Source organism: Diadema setosum, chromosome 6 (assembly GCF_964275005.1).
Source record: "Diadema setosum chromosome 6, eeDiaSeto1, whole genome shotgun sequence".
In the NCBI taxonomy this organism is placed as follows: domain Eukaryota; kingdom Metazoa; phylum Echinodermata; class Echinoidea; order Diadematoida; family Diadematidae; genus Diadema; species Diadema setosum.
In genome coordinates, this window is record NC_092690.1 from 6,541,426 (window position 1) to 6,554,746 (window position 13,321).

The 13,321-nt window shown below is 39.6% G+C and overlaps 1 protein-coding gene across 1 annotated transcript in view; it reads right to left on the reverse strand.

The window, feature by feature from the left end:
* Positions 1–582: 582 nt before the first annotated feature.
* The window catches only part of LOC140229922 (uncharacterized), a 64,456-nt gene continuing 51,717 nt past the window's right edge, over positions 583–13,321 (reverse strand). The window contains exons 6-11 of the mRNA XM_072310122.1: positions 7,283–7,458; positions 3,981–4,114; positions 3,886–3,938; positions 3,128–3,376; positions 2,183–2,255; positions 583–1,841 (exon numbers count right to left, since the gene is read on the reverse strand). Coding sequence (XP_072166223.1) covers positions 919–1,841; positions 2,183–2,255; positions 3,128–3,376; positions 3,886–3,938; positions 3,981–4,114; positions 7,283–7,458 — 1,608 coding nt within the window. The 3' untranslated portion in view covers positions 583–918. The remainder of the gene's footprint in view (positions 1,842–2,182; positions 2,256–3,127; positions 3,377–3,885; positions 3,939–3,980; positions 4,115–7,282; positions 7,459–13,321) is intronic.

Consider the following 13,321-nt stretch of genomic DNA (forward strand, 5'->3'; position numbering starts at 1 on the left):
GCACAAAATGTCAATGACATTTTTTTATACATCAGTGTAGAAAGTTTTAAACCAAAAGTTAGCACCATGTCACTGAACTCTTCTTATATGCATCATAGCACTGGAAATTTTGGGTAATGCTTTGTTGGTATGTCCCAACAAAGCCAAACTTCGTTGGCGTATCCCCAAAACAAGAAGCACCAAAATATGTTCTTCAAATCAAGAAAATGATACTCAGAAAGTAGACTTTGATTAGACAAGAAATGTAGCTAGTTACCATCATTTCTTCCATTTTCAATTCATGTCTTCATTTCTTATTCTTTTTTGTCCTCAGATTTTGTTACTATTGCGAATTTGTTTCACACAAATCAAGGGGGGGGGGGGGGACCTTGTCGACTTTAAGTTGACATCTGGCACACGTCAGAACATCATTTTACAAGGAAAATTTAAATAGATTACTCTTATATTCATTCCTTCACATAACAATCAAAACAAAAATAAAACAATACTGAAAACAAAACTGCACAGGAACAGGGTGGTTTTGTATGGCACTAAAGATTACCTTCTGTTCTTCCAGACACTGTATTTATGTGAAAGAGGATGTAATGCAAAAGAGGATATCATAAAATCTCGGTAATGTTCGAGTTATCTTCTGGAGCCAAAGTAAAGAGTGGGTTGTAATTTACCATATCAGAGACTTTTACACCAAATTTCCATTGTACATGTGAACAAAACTCGGAATGCATTGTTATTTCACATGTTTTAGTATAACATAGCACAGAACTCTCTGAGTAAATATTTTATAGAGATACAAGTATCCCTCTGAGCATCCAAATACATCTATTGCTGCTGGCGATGGTACTAATTTTCTCTCGTCGGGTTTGCAGCATACCGTCTAGAACTGCTTTTCCTTGCTTCCGATTCACTCCGTCCCTCCCCTCAAATCCGCGTCTCTTTCACTGGAAGCGACTCGATCATGTGGTTGTTGTTGGTGTTCTTTGCACTCAGGATGACCGGGAGGGACGACCCGGTGGCACTTTCCTCTTTGGAGGGCGTCCTACCCGGAAGGTCTGGCCTGGCCTGCCTGGTGGAGCCATCACTCTTGCTGGCCTCCAGAGGTTTGACGGTTTCGTAGCTGTGCTGCACGATGGCTCTCCGCTCCCCGTGCTCTGACTTGCTTTTCTTGTCGTGCTTCGACTTTTTCCGCGACTCGTTCTCCTCGACTGCCTGGTACGTGTGTTCTCGCCTCACCCAGAGGTCGGCGCTCGGCTTGTGCTCCGTGATATGGACCATTCTCTCCTCCATGGGTGAGCGGGGAGGGAGATCTTCGTCAATGGACTGGTAGTTGTTCTCCACCATGAGGGAATCGTTGCCGTGGTTTCTGGCCCCACCTGGCGCACTGGGCGGCATCTCATCAACATCCGCATAAATGTCCGAGTAACTGTTCATGGCAGAGGCCTGCGTCCAACCACTACCAGGGTAAAAAGGCGTCCCAGAGGCGGGCGGGCCCACACCACCACCACCTTCCCTGGAGCCCCGCGTCTCCATCACTGCCACAGTCTTGCGGTTTTTGTTCACTCTGGCGTACAATTCGCCAAAGTCTACTTCTTCGTCAGCTGTCGCCGTATCGACGCCTTCGCCACTCTGCCGCTTGTGATTGTTGTTATTCGCCTGGTGATGCGGACTGGTTTGCTGCTTGCTTCCTGACTTGTCCACTTTGGCGTAGAGCTGATCGAAGTCATCCTCCTCGTTCATCTTCTCCTGGTGGTTCCCATTGCTATTGGAGACCGCCTCCCTGTTCCTCCTTTCGGTGTGTGTCTTGTCGACCACAGCATATGGCTCAGGATCTTCACTGTACTCTCCTACAGTTTTGGTGGACAACAAGAAAGATTTCATCAGGAAAAAAATCACAAATTAATAAATTGGAGAATATTTCAGCTGCTTACAGTATTTTCCCCTATAACTATTGCTCCATAAATTCAACATTTTTCAGTAATCAACAAAAAAACTGAAAAACATTCCCTCTCACTAATGAAAAGCATGCATGATAAAGCCATTGTGCTTCTAAAAATTCATTACCAGAAAAAATAAAATAAAATAAAATAAAAGGAGAAAGAAACAGTTTGTATATATACAGACAAGCACATACTACAGATATCTCAAATCCTATATCATTATGCTCATGCCTAAAATGCTCACTCACCTGCTGGCGGGCGTGGCCGGTTGTCCTCGGTGATTTCTTCATACACACGCCCCTTCCCCATGCCATGGAAGGTCTGTCAAAGTTTGCAAAGAAGCCAAAGGGGGGAAAAAGTAGGAAAAAAGAGACAGAGAAAAAAAAAGGAGAGATGGTAACATTATGATGACTTAAACCTTTGTGTGCTTTGACAACCAATTGACCCAGAAAAACCCATCTGTTTTACACTGTCCAAAGTCCTTGTCACAGGAAAGGGTTACGACACAGCTTCCAAGACACAAATATTGTGGTTAATGATAAGATCAATAATGTTGTTCTCATGACACCATGTCATAGCAATTAGCACCCTTACTGTGCTAAATTGGCCAATTAGCACAATCACTGTCTTGCTTTCTTCTCCAAGTGGAACAGATTTGTGGGGAGCTTGCTTTCAGTGAAAAAGACTTTGACAATCCTTTTTTTTTATCTCAACTGTATTTCCTTGACATCTATGCAGGACAGAGACACTGGACTGTCTTGTCATTTGTTTTATTTTGTTTTCTTTGTGGTAGGCGTGTTGTGTGTGTGTTTTTGTTTTGTTTTGTGTTTGAATATTGAATGGTGTGTGTGTGTGTGTGTGTGTGTTGATCCTAGTGACCCTAATCTTTAAGTACTCTTTTCTCCCTTTTCCATGAAACTGCACCTGCTAACCGTCTCTTCTTTCAAACACTTCTTGAATGAGTTAGGATGGTCCAATTTCAACAAATCATATTTCATTTTAAATCTTAGAGCTTAGTCTTTTAAAAGCCGTAGAAAAGCAGGAATTAATTTTCTAAGAAATTCAAGTTCCAAGAACATTTGTTTGTTTGTTTGATTTTTTCCAAGAAAGAAAAAGAAACCCACATCAGAAACCCTAAAAACAAACAAGCTGACAATTTGTCATCTGCTAACGACCCCTGAAATCTGACCCACCTGTCTCCCTCTTGGTAGGGGAGGGGGCGACGTGTTGTTCTGCCCCCTCACGCTGTTGTCGTCCACCTGCTCGTAGATGCCGTCGAAATCCTGCTCGGTGCCACCGCCGCCGCCGGTGGCTCCGGCTGCACCGGCCCCGGCGGCGCTCCCGTTGACTCCTCCCTGGCCCCTGAGGGCGTCCTCCGTCACCTGGTTGTGCTGCAGCTGCTGCCGCGCCCTAATACTCTCCAGGCTCTCTCTAGCACTGACCTGTCGGGTGCAGAGGACACAGCAAAAAACAAACAAACACATGGTCGAGATTAAAGGTAGATTAAAGTTCCACTAGAGCAGCATCGCTCTAAGCAAACCCCCCCCCCCCAAGAAAAACGAACAAACTTTTACTAAACCTGTAGTTTCCAACATCAAAACTTCAAATCATTTCCAAACTATCTTAAAATCAAATTCCTTAGTAATTGAATGATTTTACTCAAAACATCTTTGCTTCAGAGGAAAGCACCCTGTGGCACTATATTTGTATTCTTGAGTAAAGAGGAGTGTTGCCAATATCAAAGTGTCAAAAACTAGTTTCATATAGCACAAACTGAACACAAAACCTTTTATCAACAGTTCAACGAACGATTCACTCCATGACTATGATACTAAAGCATGATACTGTCCCATCTTCAACATCATAACTCATCACAAGATTTCACCATCCACATTGATTTTGCTGCATTCTTTCCCCGTTTGCTTCCGTCTTTCTTCCAAGTAAGTCTAACCTGTGTGTAAGGTGGCTCCCTCCTTCCAGTTCCTGGAACCCCTGGGTCTGGGCCTGGACCTGGCATCCATCCTGGTCCATCTCCTCCCGTTCCACCTCCTCCTTGTCCTCCTGGTCCTCCTGGTCCCCCTCCTCCTCCTCCTCCTCCTCCTCCTCCTCCTCCTCCAGGATTGGGACTGGCCCCACCCCGTCCTGGATCTGGGCTCCCAGGAGAAGACACAGATCCAGCCCTTCAAGGGGATAGAGGAAAATTTTCCAACCAAACTGGTCAACATTCTTGTATGTTTGCTTCTTTCTTTCTCTTTTTGAAACTTTTTTTTTCCACTTTCTTCATCAACTTCTTTTTCTTTTTTTTTCATCATTGCTAGGGTGACAAATGTTTGTATCTTACTTTTTTGGGGGAAGTGGCCAAATTATTAATGTGAAGGTGAAATAAATACAATCTTCTCGATACAGCTACTACATTTTTTATGTAACATCCCAATGTATATCTCAGAAGTATAAAACCTACATGTAGGCTTAATCTCGTTTTAGCTCTGCGTAACTTACAGAACTTGTAGATGAAATATGGGGGGGGGGGAAATTATAATTTTGCTACATTCAAGGTCAGAATCCAGAAAGGATAGTCAAGATAATATATCTCTAGGATAGCATGTTTAAACAACATCAAGATATGATTTATGGTGTGTAATTAATCAAATTACATGTGTTACCTTCAATCACTGAGTAGTAGTGTTAACAATTTCAATTCATTTCCATATCTATTTCATTTCCCAACAGAGCACAGTTTCTTTGAACAGCTTAATATTCTCATGATGGTATCAGAATATGTCCCAGTGGTACATGACACAGCTGGTGTCAACTAGAAACACAGGTATCAACTAGAAACACAGGAATAGAAGCCTAGTTACGTATACTATATCAATGTGAAATTCATGCATTTACAAAAAACAAATACATAGAAGTTCTCACTGACATAAAATGTCTGTTCCTTCTTGAAAGTGAATGCATGGGAAATGAATAGACTGGAACCATGCTGTTTGTAGACTTAAAGTTTCTGGTATGACCAAATCATACTTGCAATGATTGGTGATCTATTCTAAGGAAATGATTCAGCAGACCAGGTCCCTTGGATTTCTTTAGAATATGAGCTGCACTATATGCTTTAAAAATCTTCCTGTAATAGATACAGCACAATGGGAAATTAGTATTTTGTTTATACAATGCCAAAAATAAACTTGAATACTGAGAAACATGTTGATAAATGAGACCCTTTCTCTGAAACCATACAGGGAACTGTACATTTTTACAGTATAGTGATTAAATGTGGCTGTGATGGTACAATGTACACGTAGGTACGTGGCTATGATGTTACCTACACAGGGCAGGTACAATGTGGCTACAATGGCAGCTTCTTTGTTGAAGCCAAAATCAATCTTCATGACATTGTAGCATACCACATACACTGTAGAGCTTTGAATACAAGTCAAGCATTTCATATTCATTACCTCTGCCAAGGGAGGAGGCTATCTACGTATGTACACTGTATGTTTTCATCAGCATTTGTTTGTTTGTTAGTGTGCAAAATAACTCAAAAAGTTGTGAATGAATTTGGATGAAACTTACAGGAAAGGTTGAGAATGACACAAGGAACGGATGATTACATTTTGGTAGTGATTCGGGAATTTGTATGGATTTTGCGACAGATTTTTGATATTTTGGTAGGTAGGGTCAATGAACTTGGGAGTTCAAGCTGCGCATTTTTGTGGTTTTCATACGCGCACTTAAGTGCTATGGCAAGGCACTCTGTGCAGCTGAGGGTTTATGACATAACAAAGGCTTCTATATAGGGAAATCGGCCGATTTTCAGCATGCATACAACGTACAGGGACTGTATGTATGGGTGGAAATCACTAATCTCTATGAAGAACAAGAAAAAATGTGACATCCAAACCAAGCAAAGCACTGATCCTTTTGAGGTTTTATAGCCTGAGGGTAGACAAAGCTAAAACATGTATGAAATTACATATTCATACAATGTAGTTTCATAGTCTATCTGGTTCTAAGTGACTGTGAAATGGAAGTTCTAAGAATACTGTATACGCCATATGGAATAGCGAGTCTAAATTTTCGCGAATTGAGACTTCCTGACGATTTCGCGAGTGGTTAAATTTGCGATGGTGGAGTGCTGTACTGAACGGAGAAATGTATATGTGTGCGTCACATTCATATCGGGATCAGAGTCATTATTTTCGCGTGTCTTTAATTTCACTAATAGCACCTGACTCGCGAAATTTGCGAAAATAAAAACCTCGCGAAATATTCGGCATATACAGTATCCCAGTGTTTTCACTGATTTATGATACACTGAATCATATTTGTTTGTTTGTTCGATTTATTTTCCTTCTAACACAATTTTATACATAAATCAAGATTCTTTTGAGTAATATCACATGAAATATCAGTATACAGATTACAATGTACATGATTCAAAGAAGGAAAATAAACGTGTAAATTAATTCCATTAACAAAAGTTTCGCGCCACAATTACACTTTTCTATTGTATGACCATGTAATCTTGTAGTTGACATCCGGCTCTATGTTCAGGCAAAATTTTGCAGCGATCGCGCGATCAGCGGCCGAGATCTGAAGGGGGGTCCCCCCCCCCCCCCCAGTTAAAACTTGGTCTCAAATAGCCCAGTTAGAATAGGGTTAACAGACAAGAGAAATAAGGAAAAGGAAATGGAGCTAGTGGCACGATGTGGTTTTCAAATCAGATCACTTCTAAAATAGACTAGAATGCAAGCAGGAAGTGAAAAAGTGTCGACCTCCGAAGGCAGAAAAATCATAAGGTACTATATATCCTCAAAGGAAGGAAACGTGCCCCCCCCCCCCGAAAAAAAGTAAATATTAGTTAAATGTATAGGTTTAGCATTATCATTTATGAAAATAATACGTGTACTATTAAAATTGATAGAGAAAGTAATAAAGATAACACTATAGGCCCTACATAAACTGTATTTAAATACTTTAGATGTAGATTTTCGAATGCAGTGTTGTTTATCAAAATAATGAAAGAATGATAATATACAATGAGATGAACAAGATCTTATGTTGCAGCAATTAATGTATAAATTCCGCTCCCCCCCCCCCCCCAACATTACAGGTGTGCATTGATTTCAAGATCACAGCCAATACTTTTGCATGTTGTCAAGTTCACGATTAGCAACCGACTCACAAAATCTGCAAAAATAAAAACCCCACAAATAATGTGGTGCATCGAGTACAAATGTAGCTTGCAAACAATTTTTGGTTTTAGTTTACAGTTTGTTTGGTTTAATATTGGTCGCATTCGATGAAAGCTTTCAAAAGTGTTAAAGAATCACATATATGCTAACCTCTGAGATGTTGGCGGGGATGCGTTTTCCGGCGAGTCGAGGTCCAGCGGCCTGTGGAGAACCGGTGGAGTCTCATCGTCCTGGTCGGTCGCTGCTGTAGCGCCCTCTGGAGTCGACTCACCTCCAGCCTTCCCGTGGATGTCCTTGACCCTGGCATAGCCGTGCTCTTTCTCAGGCTGGAGGTGAATAAAAACAAACAAACATACAATGCTAATACTATTACTACTTCAAATTTCTTTTAACCCATCGAGGACAGGTCCTAAGTATACTTGGGCAAGCATCTATGGGAAATGCTTGATGCAGCAAAATCAAACCATCCTCAACGGGTTAAAGGGAAGATAAACCCCAAGAGCAATGTGGATTGAGTGAAAGCAGCAACATTAGTAGAACACATCAGTGAAAGTTTGAAGAAAATCAGACAATCGATGCAAAAGTTATGAATTTTTAAAGTTTTGGTGTTGGAACCGCTGGATCAGGAGACTACTTGAGGTTATGACGTATGAGTGGACAACAATACCAAGAAAATATAAAGAAAATACTACAAAAATCCATTTTTCATGAAAATTACAAATTCCATCAACTTGATATTGACATATGTTAATGGTAGCAATTATTCCCCCTGCTTTCTGAAAGTGGTTGGTCCATTGCTCTTTCATAATTCTAGAAAAGCGAATTTTCGTTGAATTTCCTTTATATTTTCTTTGTATTGTTGTCCACTCATACGTCATATCCTCTGGTAGTCTCCTGATCCAGCGGTTCCAACACCAAAACTTTAAAAATTCATAACTTTTGCATCGATTGTCCGATTTTCCTCAAACTTTCACTGATGTGTTCTACTAATGTTGCTGCTTTCACTCAATCCACATTGCTCTTTGGGTTTACCTTCCCTTTAATAGTAATGAAAACAACTGGATAATGGTCTACAGAACCCCATACTGCTCCATGTGCAATCTCACATTTTATACACACAAAGTGACAGTGAGAGAGAGGCTGCATTTATAAACTCACTTCTGATGCAGAATTAAGGTTTCCATACAACTTTTAGGGAGTTTTGCACAGATGATAAATGCAAAGCTGTTTTGATAATGGGGTTAGAAACAAGTGTCTGAAACGCCAAAAAAGTGTGATCACATAATGCGTTTGAGCGAGAGACCCATTTCTATAGAGTTGATAAACATGGTCACTTTGAAACGTGTTTATAGCTCAGACCTGCCCACGCCAAACACACTGCCAATTATACATCTCTGCTCCTCGGGTAAAACTGTGCAATGGAGCAGCGCAGCGCGACAAAGCTTCCCAATCTACTCACAACAGAGTTGATAAAAGCAACAACTCGAGAAACGCGACGCGAAAGGCCTTTGCAAACGCGTTTCGACAGTGGGCATTGAAATGCGTTTCAAACATGGAAAAAGATGGTAACCATGACCACAGGGAGACAGTAACAGAGAAATATATAGTGATACATGAGATAAGGAGAGAGAGACAGACAGACAGACAGACAGAGAGAAAGGGAGATAAAAATGCTGGGAATTACGGTGGGTAGAGGGTGACAAGACATTTGCTCCTGCGACAGTTGCTCCGGTCTTTATTTTCTCCAAGGACTTAGGGATAGGGTTAGGGTTGTGGTATAGGTTAAGGTTTACCATGATTTCAGGATTAGGATTAGGGTTACACTTATATGCTAGTGGATAGTACTTCTGTTTGGCTAAGCATGCAAAATTTCATTGGAGCAATTTTTGTCACAGGGCAAATGTCATGGAACCAGGTATACGTAGACAGAAAAAGAAAATCATCTGGGTTGGACTCTGGTAGTTGTACAATAAAGGACTTATGCTGCTATTTCACAGACATTTCAAAGGTGTCATAGAGGAGCTTGTTTGACTACAACATTCACTGAAAGAGATCATAAAGGTTCTTTCTGCAATGCACAGAAAATAACATTTCAATTGCACTTCAAAAAATTATATTCATGTCTCAGACTCATGTTTGTTTTTCATGTATATCTTTTTTCTCTTTTCATTTCTTTTTTCCATGACAACCCCTCAGTTTCTGAGAGGTAATAATCCTCACTGAAGCAAATCCACAAAACTTCCTGACACAGTTTTCTGTCCAACGGCACTTGGCAATTGCTTGTGATGATATCAGGTCAATATGACCAAATTTGGAAGTGAAAAACGAAAGCACTGTTGCCAATTTCCAGTTATCTCTTCTTTTTTTTTTTTTTTGGTCCTTTTTCTCTCTCTTACATGCTATAACATCTTGCCTGTAGGTAGGGCTTGCATACTCAACTCATGTTGGGGTACGGCAGGGAACAAGCCTACACTAGTGTTTATAAATGACAGATTGTAATAATAAAGATATATTTTACAAAGTCAAGCTTCATGTGCCATAATATACTCTGCGCTCGTCAAACGGGTGCTGTTTGTTATTCCGAAGGTTCGCTATTCCGAAGGTTCATTATTCCGAAGGGTCGTTAATCCTAAACACATAAATTCCCTATACCTAGAGGTTCATTATTCCATAGATTTGTTAATCCGAAAATGAAATTCGGAACAATGAAACTTCGGAATAACGAATCTTCGGACTAAAGAGCCTTCGGAATAACGAACCTTCGGAATAATGAGCTGTAACCTGTCAAACAGCCATTGTTTGCAGACCCATGATTTGCACACTGCAATGGAGCATGACGGTATTAAACTTGTATGGTATGTGTGATTCTTTTGTTTTAATGCCTGGTTTGTTTTAATTATAATGATAATAGTAATAATAATAATCACATTTATATGGGGCTTTACACTGGAGTTTCTAAACACACTGGTGCTATTATAAAAGAAAACTAGCAAACTCAATAACATAATAATGCCAGACCAAAATAACAGTAGTGAAAAGGAGAAAAATAATACATGTGATAAAGTGATACGATGACTAATACTGTGTGCACCCTTAATGCATGTTTACACTGTATATTAACTAATTTGTATACTGTGTCCTAGCAAAAGAGCATATAAATTGCCAGACACAAAATCTAAAAAAATCAGTGTGAACTGCACAGTTGATGATACCTCCCAGACCTTCCACATTAGTATTTCTAGTATATTTTTCTGTAGTATTGTTCACACTGAACCATCGTCTAGAATGATCTGAATATTCCCCTTCATTCTGTCAGATGAGAAAGGGGGTTCAAAGGGAATGATTGAAAGGCCCATACAAAACTCACAGACTGCATATGAATATGTGCATACCTTTGCCACATTCAATGAGCCATGTATAGTATGTTCATAACATAATAATAACAATAAATAATGCATGCATGACACTGGATGCATGAATGTTTCATCTGTTGTTCACAGCACACCATCACCTTCTAATCTTAGCAGGTTAACAATGGAAGGAATGTTGAGAAATCTTCCTCATTCCCCTCCATTTTCAATGTTTTCAACTTTATGCAGTATAGAATGACATTGTATTTAACCCGTTGAGGACGAGTCCCGAGTATACTCGGGCAGGTGTCTATGGGAAAGGCATGTTGTAGCAAAATCAGTCCGTCCTCAACGGGTTAATATATCTCCCTCAATTTATTACGTTTCTATTTATTATTATTTTTTTTTTTATCTATTTATATTTTGATGTACATGTGAATGATGTATTTCCATATTGTCTTTTTCTTTCTTTGTTTGTGCAATGTTTTGTACACTGATATTCTTTACTGAAAATGGAACAAATGAAGTGAAATGAAAGAAAATAATGGAGTGGTTACCCATCATTACCATCAAAATATGCACAATGCCTCACAGGATTGGGGGTGAGGGATAAAATTGGTTGTACCCCTCACACTCCCAAGGCCTATCTGAGCACTGCAGCGACATACAGGGAATTATGTTTATACTAAATGAAGGGTTCAGGCATCTAGCAGTATGTCTGACAGATATATATATATATTTACCTGTATTTTTCTCTTCGTTCTTCTCCTCATCCTGTTCAATATTATCACTTTTCTTCACTCCCTTTCCCTCTTCATCATTGTCTTCTTCTTCTCCTCCTTCTTTTCCCTTATTTTCTTTCTCATCATTATATATCTGCTTCTCCTTTATATTCTTCTTCTACTTCTTTGATCTCTTCTGCTACTTTTTCTCTGAAAACCACAATGCATACTTTATTTGGAGTGAACAGGTCACGAATAAAATTATGTGATCAATGCTAAGAACAAACAAAACATACCTGGATATACATTTTACATAATATTGCTCGATAAAACCAACAGAGCAAATTTAATACAGTGATACTGGCAGATTTTGAGAAAACCAAAGGTCGTTTAAATATCCAGTCCATCGTCGTTTACATAGACAGCATCCCGTGACCATCCAAATATATCATCTACGTCACCTGACTGTGAAAATATCACAAACCGTCACAGACAAAAAAAAAAAAAAGCTTTAATCTGCTCTGATCTGTTAACCCGTTGAGGACGATTTGATTTTGCTACAACACGCATTTCCCATAGACGCTTGTCCGAGTATACTTGGCACTCGTCCTCAACAGGTTAAAAGAAAAGGAAAAAGCCAATGGCGGTTGATGATGATGCTGTATTTATATTTTTATAAAAGGCTTGGCTTCTAACCTCACAGGATGTGTGTAAAGGGAAAGTCCCTAACTTGAATCAAAAGCAGAGTCAAGGGAAAAAAAAAAAAAAGAGAGAGAGATATTTGCAACTCTTACCATGGAAAACAACAACAAACACCCTCCTCGAGCCAAAAACATGTGTCACATGGAAGCTGGAATTATAACAAAGTAAAATTGTATTTAACGCTTTCCCTAATGAAAAGAAAAAACAAAACAAAACATAAAGTACGTGTATATACCTGTACCAATACATTTTGTGTATGTGTGTGCGTGTGATACCTGAGATGTGTACACTTGTCTTGGGGGTGATGATATTGCAAAATCATGTTTTCAGTGCACACAGAGCTATTCTGACTTGTTTCAAGTCCTACCATCGGTGACAAGCACCATGTGGTGGATACTCAAAGTAAGAAGCAATTCTACCTTCTAATGAAAGCTACAGTACACACGTGATCCATTAGCATGTGCCTGTGTGAACATGACTATTCTCATGATGTCCCATGAGAACTAAAGACAAGATGAGATACACTGAGTCAATTCTGCTCGATAATCACCCCCCCCCCCCCCCCCAGCACACCTTGCTGTTTATTCCAAATAATCAAACACCTGTAATTCAGGCTCTGAGTAATACATGTAGTCATGATTAGATAATGCCTCCGGCACCACTTCATGGCGGAGGCATAAAAACAAACAAACAAACAAACAAGCAAACAAAAACAAACAAGCAAACAAATACAAACAAACATAGGCACACAAAACAAAACAAAAAGAACAATTTTGATGCAAGAATCAGTAATTTGCATAATTTCCATGTTGTTGTGCCACCATAAGACTATAGAGAAATACTTGAATATCTGCTTGAATAAACTCTAATACTGGGTTTCAGTATTAAACCAAATGGCACACAAGGTGGAGTGCTTTGGTCGCCTACTACCACAGATGTCTGGCAAATTTATTGTTAATGAATAGACGGATTAGTAGAGATTAGCTAATCCCCTTCATCCCTATTGTGCCTCCTTGGCCTTCTTGTTAAAGGGTGTGTACAGTTCTGGTTGAGGTGAGGATTTAGCCTTTAACATTTTGCGAGATATTCAGAAACCACTCTATGGGATGTCAAAGAGCATGTAATTTTAAGGGGTATCAAAAGTTGATTTGATGACAATCGGTTTTGAAATGGCTGAGATATCCAAAAACAAGGTGAAACAAAGAGATCCTAATAAAAGGCGTAGCCTGTCGCCTTTTATTATTATCATCACTTTTTTTGGATATCGCAGCCATTTGAAAACCAATTTTCATCAAATAAACGTTGAATCCTTCTTGAAATTACATGCTCTTTCATATTTCATAAGAGGTGTCTCATTATCCCACTTCGAAATGGTAAAAACATGAATCCCCACCTCAAACAGAACTGTACAGTCC